Source organism: Podarcis raffonei, chromosome 12 (genome assembly GCF_027172205.1).
Source record: "Podarcis raffonei isolate rPodRaf1 chromosome 12, rPodRaf1.pri, whole genome shotgun sequence".
In the NCBI taxonomy this organism is placed as follows: Eukaryota; Metazoa; Chordata; class Lepidosauria; order Squamata; family Lacertidae; genus Podarcis; species Podarcis raffonei.
This window is the reverse complement of record NC_070613.1, coordinates 425355-451082: the sequence shown is the minus strand read 5'-3', so window position 1 is coordinate 451082 and position 25728 is coordinate 425355. Positions and strand designations below refer to the sequence as shown.

Below are 25728 nucleotides of genomic sequence, written 5' to 3'. Positions count from 1 at the left end.
CTCCAGGTTTGATGGGCATCCCTGCCTGCTGTGGCAGGGAGTTCCACCGATTAACTCTGCCATTCTCTCCCAATTCTTCCACCTTCATGGGATTCCCATGGGAGTTTTCGCGTGAGGAGAGAGGGAGAGAGCTTTCCTCCTTGCTGTGTATAATTTCCTAAACTTCTCCCGGGTCCCCTGGATTCTCCGTCCTTGGAGATTTTTCAGCAGAGGTCGGAGGTCCAGGATTCTTCAGCTGAGATTCTTTCCTTGCAGGGGGTTGGACTAAATGCCCTTTGGGGGTGCCTTCCAACCCTACAATTCGATTCCCTTGCCTTTTCTCTCAGCTAACCCCTCCAACTACCCCTGTGGCCCCCTTTCCCCTCTGGCTTCTCTCAGTCCACACACAGAGCCCCAAAGCGCAACACAGACACGGAGCGCCCCCCGCCCCCCCTTTGACGCAGCAAATTGGCACAGCCAAGAGGCTCTTTAATGGTACACAGGGCAAAAAGGGTGGGGTGGGGTTGGGGGTCACACGGAGGTACAAGAGAGGTCGGGGGGTCTCAGCAGCGTAGGGGGGGGGCAGCAAGCACAGACGACACTCAGACACAGATACAGGAACCGACGGACAGACAGGTGTTCATGCAGGTGAGCCATCCCTTGACCTAGAGATTCCCCACCTGGCGGAGGGGGAGACCGCAGGGTCTTTTCCACAAGGCCCCCCTCCTTCCTGAATTGGGGGTGGAGGGACTGACCATAGGGCCCCCCTACAAATAACCACATCCTGCAGAGCGTCCAATCTGGGATTCTTTTAATGCTACTTCGCATTGTTTCGCCCCCCCCCAGTCCCAGGCCGGAAGAGCCCCCCCCCCACACGGTCAAGCCCTTCTATTTGGGGTGGGGGGGATGTTGGGGGGGAGAGCAGGTTCCCTCTGGCTGCCGTCCTCTTGGTCTCCTCTGTGCAGAAAGGGAGGAGGAGGAGGAAGGAAGGGCGTGTGCGTTGTTGGGGGGGCGCCCCCCCCACCGGAAAATGCCAGGCTGCTCCACTCCCCGCACTGCGCTGGGTCCTGCAGGAGGAGGCGCCTGGTCCATTTCGCCGGGAGCAGAGGAGAGAGAAGGAGGCGCAGGTTTCTTTTGGGGGGGTCCGCTTCCTTCAGCAGGCGAATTCCTCAAAGTTGCCTAGAGTCGGGTGACGAGGTAGCATGTTCGGGGTGTATCCAACACTGTCCGAGTGACTGCACAGCGTGTGGCAGGTGCTCTGGGGGGGGGGCAGAGAGATGGGGGGTCAGTTAGCAGCAGCTGGGGGGCAAGGCTATCATCATCACTGTCTCCCCCACCCCCCAAGGCAGGGAGCTGAGCTGCTTTCAGAAGCCCCCTCCCTGAGGCTTTGGGGTGGCCTGGAGGGGTGCAATGGAAGCCACACACCCCCAATGAAACATCTACGCAGGTGAGATGGAGATGGAGGCTGAACCTCCCCCCCCAGGGGAAAGGGGGCTAGGATGATGGACCACCCCCAGGTAACCATTTCCTGGCCAGGCCCAGAACAGATGGCTATTGACGGAGGTGGACAGACAAGGAGGGGGCCAAGGCTGAAGTTTTTCCTTCTTGGCTCCCAGGGCAGGGGGGAGATCACCCCCCCCCCCGAGGCAGCTTTGCATGCCCCCTGCTTGCCTGTAGACCGAGAAAGGGGTCAAGGCTTGAGTGTGGGCCTTTTCAGTTGTAGGTCCAGACAGGGGAGACCCCCCCAAAAAAACCACACCCATGCCCTGCAACTGCTCTGAGCAGCTTCCGTCATCCAAGAGGCTCTTGCCAAAAACCCCTTTGGCCAAATCTGCGCTTTGGGGCAGGGGCAAGGGGCTGCCCCCCCCCCCCCGTTGCAGCTCTCCTGAGCACCTGGGGAAGGTATTTTGCTCCTGTATGTGGAAGTTCTACCATGACTAATAGACCCAGGGAAATGTCTGTGTGTGACTCAGTGGCCCCTTTGGGGAGTCTGCGGTTAATGCAGCACCACTTTTGGGGGGGAGAGAGCAGGAGGAGGAAGGAGAGCCCTGGAGATGGACCAGGCCCGTGGCCCCTCTGGCCCGGCATCCTCTCCTGGCAGCAGCCAACCAGATGCCCATCATGGGAAACCCAAAAGCAGGATTTGAACACAAGATCCATTCTCCCCACAGTTTCCTGCATCTGGTATTCAGAAGCATCCCCTGGCAGCCTTCGCCTCGGGAATTTGCCTGATCCTCTTTTAAAGCCAGCCAGGGGGGTGGCCATCCCTGTGGCAGGGAGTTCCAGAGTTTAACTGCGCTGCATGAATAAGTCCTTTCCTTTAGCCTGTCCTGAATCTTTCAGCTTCATGGGACGACCAGGAGTTAGGAGACAGGGAGGGAGTCGTTTCTCTGTCTGCAAATCTAGCTGCCTTTTCCCAGGGCAGACCAGCTCCATACTGCCTGCTTTCTCTCAGGTGCGTTTCCTTAAAATACTCTTCTATTGGAGGGCACCCCAGGGGTCATCCAGCCCAACCCCCTGCAATGCAGAAATCAAATCCACTTTATCTGGGCAGCCAGATTCTGGCTGCAGCCTCTCCTGGCTCCCTGAAGCAGCAGCGCCTTGACCCCCCTGTGGAGCAGGCCAGTCCAACGGCCCAAGAGAGCCTGGCTGCCAGGAAAACGGGGTGGGGGGTGGGGCGATTCAGAAGCGGGCCCCTGAAAGGGCTCCTCTACCTGAGAGGGCGAGGAGGCAGCTGGGTGCCTGGGCTGCGGGGGAGGTCCGTGTGTTCCTGGTGCAGGTGAGATGCCAAATGGAAAGGGGAAGGAGATGATGAGACAAAGTGGGTCAGGGTGGGGAGGCACAAAGAAGGGGGGCAGGGAGGGGGGCAGAAAGAACAATGAAGCAACACTCGAGGCAAATGGTCCCAATGGGGGGGGGGGTAGAAGATGAAGTCAGTGGAGAGGGGAAGGGGTCCCTGGGCATGCGCAGAGAGCTTTTCCATCCCACCAACAAAACCCCAGCTCTCCACATTTGGGTGGGGGGCCATGTACCGTACCCAAAAGGCCGATTCCCCACTGCCTGTACCCCTCCGCGTTTGGGAAAGGTGCAGATGGGGGGATATGATTTTATCCCTCAGGCCACCCCCTCCCCAGCCACCACCTGCCCCCCTTTGGGCTCTCCAAGGGAGACGGGGGAGGTCTTTAGGCAGCCTTGGTTCGCAAGGGCCTGAGCCCAGGGGACTTGGGGGGGGAAGCGTGGGGGGGCGGGGCGTTTGCCACTTTACCAGGTTGTCGCTGTTGCTGCGATCCGCCTGCTTCCTCGCCTGGTAGTAGCTGAGAAGTTTGTCTCGCAACACCTGCCAGGCAGCAGAGGGGGGGGGGGAGAGAGGCAGAGAGTGGGGGTCCCTGGCTGGCTGGGGGGTGGTTGAGAACCTAAAAAGAGCCTGCTGGATCCGGCCAACGGCTCACCTGGTCCAGCCTCCTGTCCTCAATGGCCAACCTGGTGCCCATTATAGGGAACCAGCAAGCAAGATTCGAACACAAGCCAAACTTTCCCCTCCTGGGGTTTCCAGCAACTGAGATTGGGAAGCGTCTCCTGCCTCCGACTGTGGGGACAGCGCAGAGCCACCCTGGCCAGGAGCCATCAACAGCCCTCTCCCCCTCCATGCCTGTGTCTGATCCTCTTCTAAAGCCCTCCATGGCCTCCTGTGGAAGGGAGTTCCACAGTTTAACTTCCCTTTAAAGGAAAAGGGACCCCTGACCATTAGGTCCAGTCGTGGCCGACTCTGGGGTTGCGGCGCGCATCTCGCTTTATTGGCCAAGGGGGCCGGCGTACAGCTTCCGGGTCATGTGGCCAGCAGGACTAAGCCGCTTCTGGCCGAACCAGAGCAGGGCATGGAAACGCCGTTTACCTTCCCGCCGGAGCGGTCCCTATTTATATACTTGCACTGGCATGCTTTTGAACTGCTAGGTTGGCAGGAGCAGGGACCGAGCAATGGGAGCTGACCCTGTCGCAGGGATTCGAACCGCCGACCTTCTGATTGGCAAGTCCTAGGCTCTGTGGTTTAACCCACAGCGGCACCCGCATCCCTTTAATCTGTCCTAAACCTCCTGACACTCAGCTTCACTCTCCTTGCATTCTAGTGAGAGAGAAAAATCTCTGTCCAGAATGCGCAACTTTACAAACTTCTATCCTGTGTGGCCTTTTCTCCAGCCTCAAAAGCCCCAAACTCTGCACGATTTAATCCGAATCCTCCTGAGCAGCCGCAGAGTGCCTTCCGCCAGCAATGGCGCTTCCAGACCCACCCCCCGGCCTCTCCATCCCAGCCTCTCCCTGCCCCCCCCTGGCCTCTCCATCCCAGCTTCTCCCTGCCCCCCCGGCCTCTCCATCCCAGCTTCTCCCTGCCCCCCCGGCCTCTCCATCCCAGCTTCTCCCTGCCCCCCCGGCCTCTCCATCCCAGCCTCTCCCTGCCCCCCCCCCAGCCACCACTCACCTCATACAGGTAGTCGAAGATCTCCAGGATGGTGAGGAGGCTGGCGCCAATGAAGAGTCCCATCTGGCCCCCAATGTCCCCTGGGGGGAGGCAAACAAAGAGAGGTCACTCTGCCTGGACCCCCCACCCCCCCTAAGTCCTCCCCGCTCCCTCCCTGGGGCCCCTCACTCACCCAGCAGCCCAGCCACTTCGTAGGCCTTCTTCTGCTCGATGGTCTCGTAGTTCAGCGCTTCAAAGAAGATGTCCAGCACCAAAAGATTCTCCCTGAGCACCAGATGGGGGGGGTCAGAAGAGGCAGGCAGGGGGGAGCCCTGGGCTTGGCCAGCCTCCATGGGGGCCCCCCCAAAGCCCTTGGGAAGCGCCCAGGCAGGGCTGGAAGGGGACGCCATTGGGCTAGACTGCCCCTGCACATGGGGTCTCCATTTGGGGGCCATTCATTAGGGGACGGGTTGCGTGGAACGGAAGTGTCCATGTTGCCCGACTGTGGGAGAGCGTTTGAGCCTCGATGCCAGAGGTTTTGATGGATCTTGTGATAGGAATTTTATGGTCTTAGATATATGGTAATGTTCATAAGTGTACGAACCAAGCGCATACATAGATCAGCACAGGAAGACCAACCTGGAACCATTTTGATTCCTAAACTGCCTAAATCTTTTCTCTGCAAGGTCAAAATGGAAAAGCCTCCCCATTGTCTTTTCCTTCACAAATCCTGTCTTAAGGGTATGTCTGTGTTTGAATAGGGTGTGAGCCTGTGACCTGGCCCAGGAACAAAGTATTTATCACTACAAAAGACTGGCCAGGCTCCCCAGGCAATCCAGTCAAGTAACCTGCCAGACAGGAGAAAAACAACATCTAAATTTCTGTTTTAGACCGCCTTTTCTGTGTTGTAGGTGTGATGTATCTGAGGGGTGGTCTTAGGTTACACCCCTTCTGTGTTGTAGGTGTGATGTTTCTGGGGGTGGTCTTGATCTACAGGGTGGCAATTTCAAAAGTCTTTATAAGGCCTTGCGCACCATTTTTCTGGGTCCTTCCTCTCTCCTGCAAGTGAGGGGAGCACCCTGTTGCAACAGATCAATAAAGGCCAAGCCCACAGGCTGCTGTTTTGCTCCAAGTTATCCTGGTTGGTGTCTTTGTTTTTGTCCAAGGGAGCCCTCGGATTTTTCCGTTAACAATCTGAATTTAATTTATACCAAAAAAATGACCAGCTAAAGCAGCTCTTTGCTGGAGATGTCATAAGGACAAAGCCTCTATAGGCATGGACTTTGGACAAATATATTGGTATTTGGAACGAGTTGATGTGGAATGGAAGGGGTTATTAGCAACCATATATAGATTAGGATAAAAGGGACGCAGGTGGTGCTGTGGGTTAAACCACAGAGCCTAGGACATGTCAATCAGAAGGTCGGCGGTTCAAATCCCTGTGACGGGGTGAGCTCCCGTTGCTCGGTCCCTGCTCCTGCCCACCTAGCAGTTCGAAAGCACATCAAAGTGCAAGTAGATAAATAGGTACCGCTCCAGCGGGAAGGTAAACGGCGTTTCCGTGCGCTGCTCTGGTTCGCCAGAAGCGGCTTAGTCCTGCTGGCCACATGACCCAGAAGCTGTACACCGGCTCCCTCGGCCAATAAAGCGAGATGAGCACTGCAATCCCAGAGTTGTCCGCGACCGGACCTAATGGTCAGGGGTCCCTTTACCTTTACAGATTAGGATAATATCACTTATGTTCCTTTTTAACCAGGCCTTTGGTTGACCTCATCAACATCCCATACCCTTTTAAAATGTGGCTCTTGGGGGGGTATTATTGGATCATTGCTTTTATTTTTATTTTATATACTGTGATCTTTTTATGTGAACCGCCCTGAGACCCCCGGAGATAGGACGGTATATAAATCCAATTAATAATAATAATAATAATGAATACCACATTTATAAATGAAAATCTTTCCACAAAGTACCAAGAGGAAGAAAGAAGGGGGCTGGTGCAGCTGGGGGTCTCTTTCCAGAGGGGGCCCGCCGTAGAGGGGGGGCTCTACTCACGCGATGTACTGCTCGCTGCGGTTGTACTTCTTGGCCAGGTACTTGGCGGAGGCCTTGCTGGGGATCTTGACCACGGAGAGCTCCTTGCCGTAGCGCACCGTCTCGCAGGGAGTCTGGCAGGAGCAGAACTCGTTGTCCTTCTCCACCAGGAAGTCTGGGGGGGGCAGATGGGGCAGGTCAGGGCTGGCCGGAGAGGGACAGGAATCTCTCTCCAGCCCCCTGCCCAACCCAGGGGTCCAGAGGGGGGTCCATGCTTACCCAGGGCCGGGTCGGCACACTCCTTGTACTGCTCCGGGGTGCAGAGGTTGGCGTTACCTGGGCACGAGGAACAGCGGTTGAGGCAACGGAGGCACAGTGGGCAGCACAGCACCCGCTTTCCTGCATCTCCTTGTGAGGGTGCTGGTCATTCGAGGTGCCCTGTAGGGTGGGCACCTGGGCCAATCAATGCCAAGGGCCTTTGGGGGGTCCCCTTGACCCACTGCCGCCCCCCAAAGTGCAGCGGGCATTGCCAGGGCCAACGGGGTGTGTGTCCCATTGCAGGGAATTTGACTCGATGATGTTTGGGGACCCTTCCAATTCTACCAGTTTACAATTCATTGGAGGTTTCTAAATGGAGGTCTGGGTTTCCTAAGCTGCGATTTCCGCATTGCAGGGGGCTGCCCTAGATGCCCTTTGGGGGTCCCTTCCAGCTCTCCAGATGGAGATGCCAGAATGACCATGCAATGACAGGTCAACCTGAGTATGCGGACCCCAGGAGCCTGCCTGGGGCCACAGCCTCCCACGTCTCCAGCAGCCCAGATTTGATGCCCGTCTCCCCGCCCCTGCCCCCGACCTGGCATGTGCACCATGCGGCAATTGCAGTTCTCGGCCAGGTAGCGCGTCTCGCAGTCGATGCGGCAGGCGGCCATGCTGTAGTTGGCAAAGAAGGCCGACTCCACGGGGTTGGATTTGCAGTCACCCCACGGCGGGGGGAGGTAGAAGAGCTGCGGAGGAAGTGGGGAAGAGGGGGGTTGGCTGACCCCTCTCAGGACCTCTGGTGTCCGTCGTCACCCCAAGACCAAGCCCCCCTCTCTGCCCCACAGATGGGCTGCCGGGCAGCGCTGGGCGCATTCCTAGAGAAATCCCATAGGAGACGGCAGGAAAGGCTGAGAGAGCCAGGAAGCCGGCCCTGGGAGTGGGCAGGGGGATCTCACTGCCCAGAAAGCCCGGCGCACAAGAAGGGCACATACCCTTTGCTGCTGGCACGAGACGAAGGTCTGGAAGCCGGGAGCCACGCCAAAGCCCAGCTGGTCGATGGAAGGGGGCTCGTTCTGACTGTGGATCTGCACCTTCACCCCAGCTTCGTAGGAGGTCTCATCTGCAGCACAAACAGAGGCGCATTGGGGAGAAGGAAAGGGCCGGATCCTGAGTGCGGGGACTGGTGCTGCTCCTTTCCTGTGTGTGAGGGGAGCACCCTGTTGCAACAGTTCAATAAAGATCAGGCTTACTAGCTGCTTTGCTTCTCAATATTCTCTGGTTGGCCTCTGTTATTTTCTCCTACCAATAGGGAACCCACGTAAGGACTCTGTACGGGCTCTTGGATACCCCATAATGGAAGAGGTGCAGATTTTTATCATTTAAAACATGAACCACCCTGAGATCTGCAGATGTGGGCAAGCAAATTTAATAGTTAACATGCGGAACTCCCTTCCACAGGAGGCGCTGATGACCAACAACCTAGATTAAAAGAGGATTAGGGAAAGTCATGGAGCGGGAGGAGAAGCCAATCAAGGGCCACTAGCCATCATGGCTACGATCTGCCTCTATGGTCAAAGGCAGCAGCGCTTCTGAGAACCATCTACTGGAAGCCACCGGAGAAGAAAGGTCTCTTGGGCTCAGGTCCTGATTGGGCCATTGGCCAGATCCAGCAGGATCTCCTTCTTGTCTTCCGTCCCTGGGCTCTGTGCTACCCCTGCTCTGCTTTCTCTAAGACAACCCACCACCCGACCCTCTGCCTCTTGTCTCCCACCCTTTTCTCCACCAGAATCTGCCCAGCCCCACTCAACTCTGCCCTAAGCCGGAGGTCAAAGAATAACAGAATTGTAGAGCTGGGACCCCAGGGGCCATCTAGTCCAACCCCCAGCAATGCAGGAATCTCAGTTCACGCATCCAGGACAGATGGCCAGCCAAGCTCTGCTTACAAACCTCCAAGGAAGGAGAAACCACCACCTTCTTCAGGAGACCATTCCACTGTGGAACAGCTCTGCTTGTCAGAAAGTTTTTCGGTATGTTTAGTCAGAATTTCCTTTCTTGTAACTTGAAGCCAAGGGTTCGAGTCCTTCCCTCTGGAGCAGGAGAAAACAAACTTCCTCCATCTTCCATGTTACAGCCCTTGAGATATTTGAAGGCGGCTCTCATTTCTCCTCTCAGTCTGGAGATACGGGCACAGCAAGTAGCCTGAGAAAGTATCACTTCCAATGGGCCCCCTTCTCTCAATGGAAGGGCCGATTTATCAATGAACAATACTTCATTCAGATAGGATTCTAAAACGTGAATCAAACAAATATTCTGAACAAAACAGGCTGTGGTTCACCTCTGGGAGACCCTCTCAAGTCTAGCAGGAAATTCTGGTGTTTGACAAGTATCTGTTGACTGGCCCAGCAGGGCAGCTTCCCTGTATGAATGGGGGGCTCTGTGACAATGGATTCTGGAGGCCAGGCATTCACCATAAGGATGTCTCAGTCCTGTCGTTCTCAGGTATTGCCAGGCATCTACAGGAACGCTGAGCCTGACCCAGTTTACATAACCACCATTTATGTTTGCATCTTTTGGGAGAGGACTCTCAATCACAGGGTCATGGGTTTGAGCCCCACTGTTACGGAAATTATGGGGGGGGGGTTACATCTTTAAAGTTGTTAAATGTTACAAATATTATGCATAAATGTATCCTTTCGACTTGACATCTCAGGGAAGTTACCTAGCTTTAAAAATCATATAAAATCAACTCCTTTGCCAGTTTCCTTCATTCCACCGCCAATCTGCTTCATTGGCCAAGGACTTGGAAACCCCTCGGTCCTCCATAATCCCTCAAGCGGAGGTCACGTACTCACAGGAAGGTACTCATAGGTGTCAATCGCTGGGCAAAGGCACTCCTCCGGACTTGCCCAGGTGGCAGACTAGGCAAACCAAAGTTCTCTTGTCCCTTTGCTATAGGTGCTCAGAATGTACTTCCCAATACATATCCTGTATCGGCCTGTTGCCCCAACACCTTCCTCCTGTGTTAATCGTGTATAACCCTTTCCTTTTCTGATGTAGCAATGATGTAGTGATGATGCTCAATGAACTGTATGCTGGGATAAGATGGAAAGTTTTAAAAGTCCTTGTCACCCCATCCTCGGGGTTCAAAATTCCTCTTTCAACCTGTTGCGCAATAAACTTTGGTCTACAGCTATTTGCTCCGGTTGGTGCCTGGACTCCTCCCTTTATTCCGCAGGGACCCGCGGGCTCTGCCCGACCAGCTGGGGGACTGACCAGCCTCACACCTAGATTTAACACCCACATTGGACGAAAGATTCCTGCATTCCAGGAGGTTGGACCAGTTCTATGCTTTGATGATCTTGGGTGGTCTTTCTCTTATAATTTCTGAATGCACAGTGTTCAAGGCTCCTCTCCTCCTTTTGCAACAGACCAATAAAGGTCAGCAGCTTGCTTTGCTTCCTTGGTGTCGCCTCCATTTGCATCCCTGACCGATAGCGGACCTCAAGGGGTCCCTTGGTGGGGAGTTGGGCTGTAAAAGCCAACCTCCCATTTTTTCTTATACACTAACAATAATAAAGGTGAAATGGGAGTTTAGGAGCAGAAAGAGGAAGAAGGAAAGGGCAGTCTGGAAGCTCCCGGAGGCTGAGAGAGCCCAACACCCCTGAACCCCACAGAGGGGGCAGAGGAGAATTCAGCCGGGCTTGGGATATTGCTGCTGCAGGATGAGCCCCACTAGACAGGAAGGAGCAGATCCTGAGTAGCTCTCAGTGGCTCTGAGGTCCCCAGAAATTTCTCCTGTGGGAAGATCTGCAGTCAAAATGACAATTAAGTTAGCTATATAATCATAAGAAAGGGTGAAGACTCTTGGACAAGGGCAGGCAACCTAAAGCCCGGGGGCCGGATGCGGCCCAATTGCCTTCTCAATCTGACCTGCAGATGGTACGGGAATCAGCGTGGTTTTACATGAGTAGAACGTGTGCTTTTATTTAAAATGCATCTCTGCGTTATTTGTGGGGCATAGGAATTCGTTCATTATTATTTTTTTAAATATAGTCCGGCCCACCGCATGGTCTGAGGGAGGTGGACCGCCCCAGCTGAAAAAGGTTGCTGACCCCTGCTCTTAGAGTTCCTGTATTCCCAGAGAAGACAGATCTGTGGTGTCATATCCCCTACATCCCGTGGCATCTTAATTTTAATTTTTCCTCCTTCCTCCTTGCCTCAGTGTCTCTCTTCCTTTTGAAGCCAGCAACTGAGCAGAAATACACGCCTGGGGTTTGCTCAAAGCTCAGACTCCGTTTTGGAAACAAATTTTGTCTTTTGTAAAGACATATTTTTACCCGCATACTGTTTTGATGCATTTGCTGCCTGCATTGAAATGTAAGTAAACCTTTTCATTTATCTTACAATTGTGTGTGCTTCACTCTTAGCAATATAAACAAATAAACAGGGACAAAAAGGTGTATTTGACTAATTCCTAGCTTCCAGTAAGCTGCAAAGCGCCTAAGTGGTTTTACTCTGCTAAAAGGGCTTCACAGCCTGTTTACTCTCATATTTCTAACACACGTGCGGGACAGGAGATTTAAATTTTAATGGACAGATTTAATCTTCAATCCACCTCCATCGTCTCCTGGGATCAATCAGGGCCCATCCCCAAGAAGGACCCCCGTGCCCACCCCAAGCCCTCCTCCGACCCCTCACTCACCCGTTTCTCCCCAGACAGGCAGGTACTCATCCTGCTGGATGTTCAGCATCAGTTCCAGACCGTTGCCCGTTCCGCCCTTGACCGTCGTGAGGAGTTCGTGGCCGGGAGCCCCCGAGTTGAAGGTGTAGCACTTTCCCAGCCGGGTGAAGATCTGCAGGAGGGGGGAGGAGAAAGGGGTGGCGTGAGGAGGAAGCTGCCTTGCACCAAAGCCAGACCATGGCTCCATCCACCTCAGTATTGTCTACACTGGCTGGCAGCTGGCAACCAAGATGATCAAGGGTCTGGAAGCCAAGCCTTATGAGGAATGGTTGAGGGAGCTGGGTATGTTGAAGCAGACAGAGGGCCTTCTCGGTAGTGGCACCCGCCCTGTGGAATGCCCTTCCTTCAGATGTGAAGGAAATAAATAAATATCTTTAAAAGACATCTGAAGGCAGCTCTGTTTAGGGAAGTTTTTAATATTTAATGCTGTACAGTGGTACCTCAGGTTACATATGCTTCAGGTTACATACGCTTCAGGTTACAGACTCCGCTAACCCAGTAATAGTGCTTCAGGTTAAGAACTTTGCTTCAGGATGAGAACAGAAATATTGCTCTGGGGGCACAGCAGCAGCAGGAGGCCCCATTAGCTAAAGTGGTGCTTCAGGTTAAGAACAGTTTAGGTTAAGTACGGACCTCCGGAACAAATTAAGTACTTAACCCGAGGTACCACTGTACAAGAAAGGAGATTCTGACTCAATATCTCTCCCCTGAGAGGTTGTGGCCTCTCCTTCCTTGGAGGCTTTGAAGCAGAGGCTGGACGGCCATCTGTCGTCATGGATGCTTCAGCTGACATTCCTGCCTTGCAGGGGGTTGGAATAGATGACCCCTGGGGTCCCTTCCAACGTCACAATTCTACGCTTCTATGGCCACCAACTTGGACAGCTTTAAAAGAGGATTGTGCAAATTCAATGTTCATTTTGAAGGCTCCCAGCCAGGGTGACTCTTCTCTGCCCTCCACCGTCAGAGGAAGCAATGCTTCTGAATCCGTTGCTGGAAACCCAGAGAGTTGCTCTTGAGTTCGAATCCTGCTTGCTGGTTTCCCTTTGGCCACAGCAAGAACATGAGGCTGGGCTGCACATGGAAGTTGAGAGGAAGCAGTGGGGAGGAAATCGATGACCCAGGAGGGGCTGGACGGCCCCAGAGTCTCCTTCAGCCCCCAGCCCCGGTCCTGGAGCAGGGCCTTCCCAAATCTTGCGCAGGGCCGTTTCTGCGGCATGAGAGCCTCCCCTCTGGCCCCCGCTGACCCAAAGCGCACTGCCCCCCCGTCCTCCACGCCATTGTCCGTCTCGGGTTGCGCTGACGCTGCTCCAGCCTCTCGCAGGAGACATTGGTCGAAGCGGCAGGCCTGGTGCAGCTCAGCGCAGAGTAACAGGAGTGGCCTTGGGGACCAGCTGGGCTGGGGGGGCAGGAGGGGGGCAGAAGGAGAAGCAGGAGAGGAGATTGCCAGGAGAAGGGAAAGATGACCGGGGGGGGGTGAGAAGCGGGAGGGGGCATCTCAGGGGTCTCCCTAGGCAAGGCCTGCCCCCCCGCCTCTGGGCAAGCCCCCCCCCAATGCCCGGCCCTAGACGCAAACCTCTGGTGTGCATTAGAGACTGAGATATCCTCCCTGAGAGAAAAGGGGGTGATGCTCATCTTTTGACCCAGATGTGGGGGGTCTCTGGCTAAGTGGCTTCATTAGTCGTCGTCCCCCCAGGCCTCCCCAAGTGACCCCCCCACCCTCTGCTGACACCCCACAGAAACGGACCCCAAATAGTGGCTGCCCCATCGGGCATTTCAATTCCAGTCTTTTGAGGCCTGCTCTTATTTTTCTCTCAGCCTCTGACAGACTCATGGAGCTGTAGCATTGCAAGGACCCCGAGGGTCATCTAGTCCAACCCCGCGCAAGGCAGCCATCGCAGATAAAGAATCTCTGGCAGACGCAGAATCACACAAGGGACTCCCAAAGGGCATCCAGCTGAACCCCAATGTGGCTGCCATTAGGAGGTATGAAGCTGGGGGGCTCTGAGGGTCCCCAAATTGGGGTGGGGGGTTGGGGGAGGCGCAGGCCCAGGAGAGGGGACTCACGGCGGTGAAGTTGTGGGGCCCGCACTGCCGGGTCCCGAAGCGGCAGTCTAGCAGCATCTCCTCCAGGCTGTGGGCCGTGCGCTCCACAAACTCCTTCATGTCGAAGCGGGGGGTGGGGTAGAAGCCGAGCCCCCCCTCGTCCGCCCTCCCCAGGGCCCTCAGGTACTCGGGGAAGGCGGGGGCCTCCACGCCCAGCAGCTCCTGGCCCACCCAGTGCAGGTCGTTGCGCGTCAGGCGGGAGCGGCGGACGCGGTTGAAGTTGCAGAGGGTGACGGCCGGGAAGAGCAGCAGCCGGCCGGCCTCCTCGTCCAGCATGGTGACGTGGTGGTACTCCTTGTAGTACTGCACCCGCTCGCCCACCTGGTACAGGAAGATGCCCAGCGCCAGCAGGACGGCGCCCGCCCAGGCCGCCCGCCGGGGGGTGAAGGGGCCCGGCAGGAAGACGTGGGCCAGGCCGTGCAGGGTGCAGCTGCCGGCAAAGGCAGCAAAGTCGGAGGGCCTGGGGGCCGCCTCGTCCGCTCCGGGCTCCTGCATGGCCCTCGACGGTCGGGAGCTGCTGCGGGGTTGTGTTTCAGGCCCCGGAGGGAAGGTCTGGGCAGCAGAGGAGGAGGTGGCAGCTGATCCCGGGCAGGTGATGGAGGAGGAGGCTGCTTGGCCCAGGGCCAGGGGGGCAGGGAGGGAGGGCCAGCAGCATCCTGCCACTGGGAGGGCAGGCCGGGAGCCAGGGAGCTCCGGGAAGGAGGGGAGCGCCTGGGTGCTGGGGGTGCTGCACTCAGGCCCCACATGGAACCCTAGAAGGGTGGAGCTGGAAGGGACCCCCAAGGGTCATCTAGCCCAGCCCCCCACAAGGCCAAAGGACCGCTGACAGACAGCCACCCAACCTCTGTCTAAAGACCTCCAAGGGAGGAGAGTCCATTGGTTCCTGACAGTGATTGGCTGGATGCAGAGGTGTTACAGGGATTTATGTATAGGTTGGGGGAGTGTTGCCCCTCCAGCAGATACCATGCACATGCAGCCCACTACCAAAATCAGCACAATCGCTTTTGTGACTTTTGTGACTTGTCCCCACAAAACACTTCATCACAGTTTCTTCCTATCTATTCAAAGGGCCTCTGCTGCATGATACCAAATGTAAGAATTCACTGATAAATGCATCTATGTACTGTCTCACTGGGAAAACTTCAGAAATTCATACAGACCTGTGAGCTCAGCTCCTCAGCAGCCCCTCTGCCTGAGGGATAATCCCTGGCATCCTGAGACCTGAGTGCCAGACAGGTAGCCCTTCCAGAAATAAACCCAGATGAAGACAAAAGGGTGTGATGAACTTGGCTGGGAAGCAGGGAAATGTAAATGTCTCTTTTGTTCCACTTGATGGGTGTTTGGTGGAGGGCAAGGGGAACCATGGGGCAGGGTCCAGGATGCTCAGATTAAGCAGGGTCCAGGATGCTCAGATTCCGGCCACCAGACCTCCCCAGCACAACGGCTCAGAGCCTGGGAAGTGGGGGTTGGGGAGAAGACGGGGGGGGGGGGAGAGTCAGAAGCTGACGAGGAAACAGGGCAGGCGCTCTGGGTTGCACCCAACATTGTGGGAGCCCGGAGTACATGTATGACATCATGCACACATGTGAAGTCACATGCCACCACAGCCGGAGGGCCCGACAGAGCTTTCCACCACGGTGGGAAGGCCCCATGGAGTCGCCCCTCAGGGCACCCAGAGTAAAAAAAATTGTGGGTGCCTCAACACCCCCAGAGATGGTGCTTATGTAACAGGGTCTAGTGAGCCGGAAGAGGCTGGGGCAGAGAGGAGTGCAGATGCAGAGAGAGAAGCAGAGGCTGGAGAGGAGGGTGGCCAAGAGGGAGACATGGGTCTGTTGGTGAAGAGGCATGGCTGTCTCTCTCTCCCCCCCCCCCCCCCTGCAACAAGCTCTCCTCCCTGCTGGTCTCCCAGGACCAGGAGAGGGGTGAAGAGGGTGGAGCAGAGACAGACTGGGCATCTGAGTCTCCAGTTGCTTGGGAAGGACCACGTGGGGAGGAGACTCTGAAGGCTCATTGGGGCAAGATCTACCCTGAAGAGTTCCTGGGATCACTAGGCCTGGCCTGCTTTGTCTCGGAATAAAGAGTTAACAGAAGTCTAGTGTCTGGATCAAGGGAAGTAATAGTACCACTCTCTTCTGCCTGGATCAGACCACGCCTGACAATACTGTGTCCAGTTCTGGGCACCACAATTTAAGGAGGATGTCGACAAGCTGGAAGATGTGGAGAGGAGGGAGACCAAGAGGATCAAGGGTCTGGAAACCAAGCCTGATGAGGAGCAGTTGAAGGAGCTGGGAATGTTTAGCCTGGAAAAGATGAGGCTGTGAGGAGATCTCAGAGCCATCTTCCAGTATCTACAGGGCTCTCACTTGCTGGTTTTCTCCTGCTCTGGAGGGCAGAACTCAAACCAATGGCTTCAAGTTGCAAGGAAGGAGATTCCGGCTAAAGAGTCAAAAAACCTTTCTGACAGTCAGAGCTGCTTGACAGTGAAGCAAAAGGGGATGAACTCTCCTTCCTTGGAGGTTGGCTGGCCTCTGTCAGGGATGCTTTTGTTGACTGGATGAGCCTTTGGGTCCCTTCCAGCTCTCTGGTCCTACGAGATGACTTCCCTGACCCCAAGTGAGGAGTTCTTGCTCCCAACGGTTCCATTCTAGCTCTGACCATCAGAAAGTTCTTCCTGCTGTTGAGCCAGACTCTAACCTTTGTGGCACCTGAAAGGCTAACATGTTTACTAACTGCATAAGCTCCAAAAGGCAACACCTGAGCCCATGCAACTCTCAGCACATTGTAAAATGAAGAACAGAGCATGTGCACTTATTGTCTTTCACTCACTTCCTGCTTTCACCCAGTCACCAACTTGCAACCTAACCTCCTTTGCAGGACTGTTGTGAAGATATAGGAGGTGTAAAATGGTCCTTATACCATAGAAATCAAATTGGGTTTCCTTTAACAAGATTGGTGCATCTTTGTTCCATAACAGTGGACTCTCGGGCTGCAAACGTGATCCGTGTGGGATGCACATTCACAACCCGCAGCATCCACAACCCACAGAGGGGTGTCTGCACATGCGCAAAGCACGATTTAGCGCTTCTGCGCATGCGCAACCGCCGGAACCCGGAAGTAACCTGTTCTGGTACTTCCAGGTTTCGGCGGTCCCAAAAAAACCCAAAAAAACCGCAACCTGAAGCATCTGTAACCCGAGGTATGACTGTATATGTTTCCAATACTTCCCACCCCCTCATGCAAATAAGTATGGGTTCAAAGCGGCAACCAATCTTAATCTGGTCTGTTATTCCATGTTAAAGTCCAGTTAAAAAAAGGAAAAGTTGCTCCCACTTTCCAAAGGCGGCTCAGTCAAAGTAAAATTTAAACCTACATTCAGCAATAAATTTCACTGGGCATTCTGCCACATTCTTTCTCTCTCTCACACACATACACAAAAGCACACATGTTGTTGACAGTAAAAATGATGCACACGAGAGGAAGTCTGAGAGCTAAACAAAGGCTGAAGGGAGGGGGGATTTTCAAGGTGCAAATGACTCAGATTCTCAAATATTTGGGCTGCAGTCCTAACCCCAACCCCACATACCTGGGGCTCTGGAAGTAAGCCTTGCTGAATTCAATGGGACTTACTTCTGAGTAGGCACAGGAGTGCACTGCCAATCACTGTGAAAATGGCATTTCAGAAATATGTCTAGTGGGCGGTTGGTGAGAAAGACAAGGGAAGGTTTATGGGGGGGGGAGGGTTTAAACACAGTAAAAGCTCTGCAAATCCATGGCTGGATTGCACAGGCAGAATCTGCACACAAGATGGGGGAGAGACGCCCCCGGCCTCCTCCTCCTCCTCTTCCAAAGGACAAGGCAGCAAAGAGGGCCATTGCCACCCCACCTCTTCCCCCCTCCCCTCTGGGGCAAAGCTGGAGAGCTGCTCCCCGCCAGCACCCAGGCAGGAGGGCCCCCCTGCTTCTCCTTCGCCTCTGTCCCCAGTAAAGATGCAAGCCGCCCCCAGCGCACAGGTGAGGGGGCAAGGCAAAGCCAGGGAGGAAGCCCCATCTCCTGTCTTTTTCTCCCCCCCCACCCAAGAGCCCTTCCAGACAGCAACACATGCCCCCTGCCCCCAATCTGCTGCCATGTTCTGCCCCCAAACACCCTCCGCAAACCCCTCAAAGACAGAAAGCAGGATGGCCTCTGTGTGCTGCCCCCACACCAACCCCAAACAGAAGCGGAGAGGGGGCTGCACAGACAGTGTGAGGGGAAGGGTCCCTTCCAACTCCTGGACCTGCTCTGAAGAAGAAGAGGAAGCCATCGCGTCCTGGAGAAAGTCTGCTCTCCAGTCAGGTGGTTGCCCTGCACAGTTTGATGCCTAACTTTGCTTCTGGGTGGGCTGCAGGCGGATGTTTTATTCATTTCATTTTTTGAAAGAAAGCTCAGGCTCTGGGGACTCGAGTCCTGGCGCCCTTGCTCCAGCTGCACCCCGGACGATTCAGCTTTGGGGAGGAGGCAGGGAGAGGCCTCCCAAGGACCCAAGAAGAGCCTGGTGGATCAGGTCCAGCCACTCAGCAGTTAGAGCACAGCCATCACAGTTCATAGCCATCGGTGGCCTTTTCCTCCTCCATGAATTTGCCTAACCCCCTTTAAAAGCCATTCAGGTTGGTGGCCATATCTGCCTGCTGCGGGAAGGAGCTCCACAGTTTAACTCAGGAAGAAAGGCTCTCTTTTCTCTGTAACTGAGGTCTAGAAGGTGGGAACGAGGCCAGCTTTTGCTTAAAAACATGCAAAAACAGCCAATAACGGTTAGCGTACCAGACTAGGACCTGGAAGAAACCAGGGTTTAAATGCCCACTTGACTATGAAGCGAGTGGCCGTGAGGGCCATAGTTGAGTCAGATGCTTCGGGGAGAAGTACCGTATTTTTCGCTCTATAAGACACACTTTTTTCCTCCTAAAAATTAAGGAGAAATGTCTGTGCGTCTTATGGATCGAATGTGTAGTCCCTGGAGCCGAATTGCCCAGGGGCAAAAAGCAGATCATGCTCCCCCCCCCTTTTTTTTGAAAGAGGGAAGGGGGTGTTGAAACAAAGCCGCTGATCGTTTACCGATTGGGGAGAGAGATAAGGGACGCTAGAGATAAAGGAGGCTGCCTGGGAGAGGGGAGGTAAAAGCCCATGGATCCTCAGGATTTTTGCATTGGGTCACCCCAAATTCACCATCAGATCACATGTCTGTGGCCACAGCACGAACCACAAAAATCATACATCCACTGTTTCGTTCAGAATATTTTTTTTTCTTGTTTTCGTCCTCTAAAAACTAGGTGCGTCTTATGGTCAGGTGCGTCTTATGGAGCGAAAAATATGGTACTTCTTTTTAGAATACAGAGAGTTTTATGATGGCAGCCCAGAAACAGGCTGTTGCCCAGCTGCCTCCCGGGGGGGGGGCTACTCAGCAACTTTCCTCCTCTGAAGTGGCAAAACTTGCAGGAACTATTCAAGGTAATTGAGTCTCAATCCGTCTGCAAGGAATCCAGGCAGGCAGAGCGGAGGAGGAGGAGGGCAAAGCGAGGCTCTGGGATGAAATGGCTTAATTGTGCAGGGAGCTGATTTGCTGGGGGGCAGATTAATCCCCCCCCCACTCACCCTTGAGTCTGGAAGGATCAATAGTGCAGAAACACAGAGCAAATTGCAGCCGGTGTGTTGGTGTGTTGTTTTGTTTTTTTAAAAAAGCAAAGGGTGTTTGTGAGAGCGAATATTGGGGAAGGGCGTCTGAAAACACCCCTGCAGAAATCAACAAATCAATGGCCTCTTCTGCAGAGAAGAGCAGAAATGGGTGAGGGGGCCAGATGAGACCAGGAACGGCCCCCGGTTTCTCAGAAGGAGAGATCCAGAAGGGCAGGTGTTTTCTTCCTTTTTTTGGCTAAGGGAAGAAACTGCCGTTTGTGCATGTGTGTGTGTGTGTGTAAAACCACACTCTGGGCACCTTCCTTGGCAGGCTGCCCCTCTCGTGAGATGCTTCCCCCACACTGGCTATCCAGCTGGAGCCTGCAGGACCCTTCCCCACAGGCGACCCGGGGGGGGGGAGGGAGCAGCTGCTGCCCTGGCAACAAGCTCAGTTGCCTTGAAGATGGGCAAAGTCACCATGGCAACGGATTGTCCCAGGAAGGAGTGGATGTTGTCAAGGCAACAGGTGCTTTGGAGGAAGTGAAACAGGGGGGAGCCGTGGCCAAACTGCAGAGGGCCCCCTGGCTGTGGGGCAGGAGACTCTGGGGTCTCCTCCACTGAGCCGCCTGCACCTTGTGGGCGGCTTTTGATCTGGGCAATCCAGACGGAAGGAGAAGCTTCTTTCAAGGCAAACTCAGGGCCCCCTGAGCCCCCCAGCCCCCAAAGTGCACACCAAAGCAGTTCTCCCCCCCTGCTCTTTGGCCTCCCCACATACAGTCATCCGAGGTAGACTGCCTCTTGCCATGGAGGGTCCGTTTCCAATTGTCGTGGCCAATGGCAATTAATAAACCTGTTGCCCCAAAAGGGAGACTTTGCATGCTGCCCCCTGCAAAGGAGTCCCTGGTTGCCCCCCTGGCAGAAGGGGCCCCTGGACTAGGCCAGGTGGGGGGGAAGGTTTTCTAAGAGGTGGGCAGAAGAGGGGAGGAATTTGGGGGTCCAAGACAGAAGCAGGGTCATTCCTCTGGGGCAGGTGGGTGTCCCAGTGGCAGGAAAAACAGAATCATGGAACTGAAGAGTTGGAAGGGACCCCCAAAGGCAATCTAGTCTTCCCCTACCAGCTTCCAAGCCTCAGATGTTGGGGGGGGGAGGAGCAGCAGAGGAGCGGCTGTCCTTTCCACCCATTCAACTCCCCTGCCCCCCACTTTCCAAGACCCCCCCCAGCCTCCTCGGGGCATGTGAAGCTGTGTGCAGGGCCAGCGTTTCATCGTTTTTTGGGGTCGTGAGAGATTTGCAGCAATACCCTGGGATACGTTTAAGATGAACTGGAAAGCTGGAGTGTGAGGGGGGGGGTCTCTGTGAGGAAGAAGAGCTGCCCTCTCCCTGGCCCAACCCCCCCACAATCCGACTGGCTTCACAGCGAAATTTTGTAACATAAGATTTTAGGCCACCCTAGTCCAGCCTCCTGTTCTGACAGGGACCAGGCACAATGGGAGCCCCCAGGAGCAGCCCTCCCCCCTCCTGCGGGACTGGGAGACATTGAATGTGGAGGCAGAGCAGAGCCATCCTGGATGGAGCCCCCAGAGCCCCCTCCCCCCCGCATGAACTGGCCCAGTCCTCCTAATGCCACCCTGACCACAAGTGAGAAGGGCATCAGCTTAATGGGCACCCAAGTTGAGACCCTCAGATGCCCTGGAAGCCGAAATGAGAGCAGTTGAGCCCCAGCCTCAGAGAACCAGACCCAGCAGGAGCCTTGATCCAGACCCTGATTTTAGGGTCCATAAGCCCCTAAAACGGTCAGGGAGCCCCAGGAAGGACAGAATAGCAGGTGCTCCCTAGACCTTTTGAGTCCCATGCAAACCCCATTGGGGTCCCACTCAGTGGTGCCAACTCTAGGGAGCCCTGGGTACCTGGGCACCCATAATTTTTGTGGGTGCTCTGACGGGGCTTCCAGTTTCTACCAGAAGTTGTGTCAGAGGCCTGATGCGATGCCCAATGCAACCTCTGAGGTGACGTCGGAGGCCCTGTGAAGTCACATTATGTCGCGGGTGCCATTGGGCTCCCATAATCTGGGGCCCAAGTTAGGGGTGCCCGTGGCCCCGCTTCTCCCAGCTGTGCTCCTAGACTGAGGGATGATGGCACCAGGTTGGCTCTGCTCTGTGCCCAGCCTGGCACAAGGGGGGGTCCTGCAGCCCTGAGGGGGCCCCATTGAGGAATCTGCTTCTCCTGGCCCTAGACTGGAGCCTCCCCAGTCCCAGACAGGCAGACACCCCACCCCCTGCACAATGCCTCTCTCCATAGGAGCCAAACCCTGGGGGCCAAGGTCCCTTCTGCCCCCCAAACTATCTGAGGGGACCAGCCCCCCAAAAGTTAATGAGCATTGCCATTCAAATGGTGTGCCTGCACTACGTCTTGCGACCAATTATACGGGGTGGGGTTTACCTGCCCCCCATATTTTATTCAAGCTGCCCCCCCTGCCCCCCACTGTGGCCTTAGCAAGGCCCTGCCCATCCCCCTCACTCCTGCTCTCCCCATAGCTCAGCTGACTCCCCACGGCCCTGGCCTCCTTCTGGTGTCCTCGCGCCCTCTCCCTTAGCTTCCTGGGCCTCTATGTGCCCCCCCCTGAGTTCTGTCCCCCACCTCTTTCGATCAACCAGCCTAGCATCCCTCACCTCCTTGTGGGTGGAATGGGGGAGGGGAGGCAGAGGATCACACTCCGCAGCCCCTGAAGTGAGGGAACCCCATCAGGTATCCATTGAGACAAAGCAGCCCCCACAACAGCCCCCCCCCCGCAGTGGAAACAGCTCTGCCCCTCATAGAGAAACCCCCATAGGAGCCAACTCCTAGGGGAGGCCGGGGCCCCACAAAACTGGTCTCATTGCCATTCCAATGGGGTGCATCTGTGCCATGCCTTGGAATCAATTATGTGGGGCAGAGCTTACCTGGCCTCCCCCAATATTTTATTCAAGTTGGCACCCCGTTTTGCATATTCAGAATCTGGGGCCCGTGCTGGTTCATGAGATGGGGCTTTTGCTCATGGGGGGCTGATCTCGCTCCACTGCAGGGAATGAGGAGATGGGCCTGAGCCCCCCAGCCCCGGGGAATGGCTGCCTTCCCGCCTCTCCCCACCAGAAGACCCCCTTCCTCTCCTTGACAGCTGCTCCCTGCAATACCCTAAGCAAGGCAGCCCTCTCTGCTCTCCTGTTCACCCCCAGCTCCCCCACAAGCAGACCTGCCTCCTCCTGCAGCTGCTCCCAGGTGCCCCATTGCGCCAGGAGCAGAGGGGGGTGGCCGTGGCCCCCCTGCAGGGCTGCTGTGCTCCCTTTTCAGCTGGGGACCCCAAGGGACCTGCCTCAAGAGCTCTCAGAGGAGAGACAAGCCCAGCGCTCACTGTCTCCAAATAGCCTTGGTCCAGCTAAGTCAACCATTGCACACTGATGCCCACTTGTGCTCAGGGTGGGACAGGGGCAGGTAGATGCCTGCTTGCGCCCAGAGCTGGTTCGCTAGAAGCTCTCAGGCCAGTTCTCTGTCTCCAGCTAACCAAATCTTACAGCTCACCCCCAATGAATGGGGCTGTTCATGCTGCCTTGCTAAATGCAGGCTTCTTCCTGGGATGGCCCCTCTCCCCGCCCCCCTCCAACACCCCACTTGGGATCCTACCTGGGCCCAGAAGAGCAAAACCTCTGATGGCACAGGGCAGCCCCAGGCGCAGGCAAGGAGGGCCCTGGAGCAAGTGCCCAGGATGGAAGAGGAAGAGAGGAGGGCAGGGTTTGGGGAATGCCGACTGAGGTGACGATTTGGCTCCCCAAATCCTGAGTTGTGCTGAAAGCCAGGAGTCCTGGGTTCAAATCTTCCCTGGTCAGGCATTTGCTGCTCTTTGCTGGACAAGCCCCCGCCCCCAGGGCTGAACCACATTTAGCTGCCTGAGGCGAAGGGCAGGATGGCAGCCCCTACACCCCCCCCCCAGAGAGAAGCCAATCCGAGCTGACTGCTGCCCTGACCTCACGCTGAATTCAAGGTGTGCATGCGGTTCCCCCCACATAGTGCTGAGCCCAAAATTGAGAAGATCTATAACTGAGAACATCCATTTGGGCGTCCCAAATTTTGGGCACGCTGAGGTTCCCATATTATCAAAGATGTCCAAAGTCTGCCCCTTCCTGACCCCAAACCCTGGGAAGAGGAGAGCGTCCCCCGCCCACAAAAGGCGACAGGTGTGTCTCTCTCTTCCAGCAGGTGGGACCCGAAGGAAGAATTGCCAGAAGGATCCCTCGCCCCGGACCTTGCCTTCCTCTGCCCGACGGTAGGACCACTCTTCCCAGCAACCACGCATAAGGAGAGCCTCCAGCTGGATCCGGCCCGCGGGGGGCAGCCTAGTCCCGCACCCCGTTCCCTCGGTGGCCACGCAGCCGGCTCCCTCCGTGGGAAAGGCGCAAGCCGGACGGGAGCGCGGGCGCTGTGCGGTCCCCTCTGAGCCGCCTCCCCGGTGCCCTGCCCGCCCCCCGAGGCGGGTCCGCCCCTCTCACCACGGTGAAGTTGCTGGCGCTGCAGTTGGCGCCCCGGAAGGTGCACTGCCAGAGCATCTCGGCCAGGTCGTGCCCGGTGCGGTTGTAGAAGTCGGCCATGTCGAAGGGGCGCGCCTTGAAGCCCCTGAAGTTGGCCCTGTCCCGCAGGGCGGCCAGCAGCTGGGGGTCGCCCAGCGGGGCCACCTCGTGGCGCGCGTCCAGCAGGGCCAGCAGCTCGCCCACGTGGTAGAGGTCGTTGCGCGTGATCTTGGAGAAGCGGAACTGGTTGAGGTTGCAGAGGGTGACGGCGGGGAAGGTGAGGTTGGGCGCGGCCACCTCGTCCAGCTTGGTGACATGCGGGTAGCTGAGGAAGTAGGCGACGCGCTCGGCGCAGACCAGCGCCAGCAGCGCCAGGGAGCCCCCGAAGGCCAGCGCCCACAGCAGGCGGCGCAGGGAGCGCGAGCCGTGCGCCACGAGGTGGCTCAGCCCGTGCAGGGACGAGCCGCGCGCGAAGGCCTGCAGGCCGGGCAGGCGCTCCCCGCGGGCCATGCCAGCCCCGGGCACCTCCCGCATCATGGCATCTCCCGGAGGGGCGCAGCCTCCGCGCGCCGCGCAGCCCCACCTGCTGCTGCTGCTGCTGCCGCCGCCGCCGCCGCCGCTCAGGCGCGCACCCCCCGCTGCCACGCGGCGCGCTCCCCGCTGGCCCGGCGCCCGTGGCCGGGGCGCCCTGCGTGGCGCTGCCGGGGGGCTCTCTCCGGCGCAGCGCCCATCCCCGGGAGGCGAGGCGAGGGGGCGGCAGCGGTGGCGACCCCTCCCCAGTCACCGCGGCGGGCCGGGGGTCCTCCGAGCGCAGCCTCGCCCTCCTGCCGGAGAAAGGGCGCAGCAGGCGGGCGGGCAGAGGCGCAGCGCGGGGGGCTCTGCAGTGGATGCGGCAGGCTCAGCTGCGCGCCTCATCGGCTCACTGCCTGCCGCCGCCGCCGCCTCTTTCGCAGTCTGCGGCTCCTGCTGCTGCGGAACCGGCTCCGCGCGCGCCCCGCTCCGGACCACGCCGCGCAGGGAAGGGTCCTCGGCCAGCCCCCTCCCCGCCCAGCCGCCAGCCAGGCCCGCCCCCCCCCAGCCCCAGCAGCAGCCGGGACTCCAGAGCGCCCTCCTTCCCCTCCGAGACGGGGGTCTGGCAGGGAGCAGGGGGGCCCAAGGCGGCTCTGGGCCACTTGGGCTGGAGCGGCGGCTCAGAAGAAGAGAGTCGTAGAGTTGGAAGGGACCCCCAAAGGTCGTCTAGGCCAACCCCCTGCAATGCAGGAATCGCAACGCCAGAGCTCTCCAAGTGAGCCAAGGGCTCCCCGACACTAAGCTGCCTCTGTGTGGTGCCTGGAACTGGGGGCAACTTCCCTTACCTGGGCCTCTCCCTCAGATTCCCAAGACTGCCCCCCAACAGGTGGCCCAGGAGGAAGCGGGTGCCAGAAGGGTGGTTAGAGGCACCAGCAACAGGCCATGCAAAGGGAGGGGCGGAGAGAATTGCTCTGCCCTCCCTCCAGGAGTGTGGACTGAGTGCGAATTTCAACTTCTCACTTCTGCAACCTTTGCAGAACCTTCTGCTCCCCACGGCCAGCCCAATCCCTCCTTGGATGGCCCACTAACGCCTCTCTTGCCCCTCCACTGGAGGGTAACTGGCCTTCAGAGGGTCGGCACCCCTCATCCTGGAGGCAGCCATTGTGCTAGCCGCCTGCTCCCCCAAAGCTCTGCCCAACCTTTTAACTCTATCTAAACTGGTAGCCATCGTGCCATCCTGTGGCAGGGAATTCCACTGGTTAACTATGTGCACTGCAGCGCATATTTTAGGGGGCAGGGAATGTGGGATCAGAAAGGTTTCACAATAGCCTGAGGTGCAGAGAAGAGGAGGAGGAGGAAGGCCGTCTGGCCCTACTCTGTCTGGCCCTGGAAGAGGGGCAGCCCTGGCATCGTTGACTGGGCACCACCCCAAAGGCTTTGGGGCCCCCAGCATGGCCAGTGGGGTG

The 25728-nt window shown here is 56.8% G+C and overlaps 1 protein-coding gene across 3 annotated transcripts; it reads right to left on the bottom strand.

Moving 5' to 3' along the window:
- Positions 1-447: 447 nt before the first annotated feature.
- ASIC3 (acid sensing ion channel subunit 3) lies at positions 448-24302 on the bottom strand. Of its 3 annotated transcripts, none has more exons than XM_053409780.1 (11): positions 23735-24302; positions 11427-11577; positions 7717-7844; positions 7320-7470; positions 6746-6802; positions 6488-6641; positions 4626-4717; positions 4454-4533; positions 3245-3316; positions 2694-2749; positions 448-1237 (listed from the first exon to the last, which is right to left on the bottom strand). In XM_053409780.1, exons 1-11 carry the CDS (start codon positions 24287-24289, stop codon positions 1159-1161), a joined length of 1575 nt encoding a protein of 524 aa, XP_053265755.1. In that variant the 5' UTR covers positions 24290-24302; the 3' UTR covers positions 448-1158. The 3 variants fall into 3 exon arrangements, with proteins under 3 accessions (XP_053265755.1, XP_053265756.1, XP_053265757.1); XM_053409781.1 differs by lacking the exon at positions 23735-24302 and adding an exon at positions 13530-14078; XM_053409782.1 differs by lacking the exons at positions 2694-2749; positions 23735-24302 and adding an exon at positions 13530-14078.
- Positions 24303-25728: the final 1426 nt, after the last annotated feature.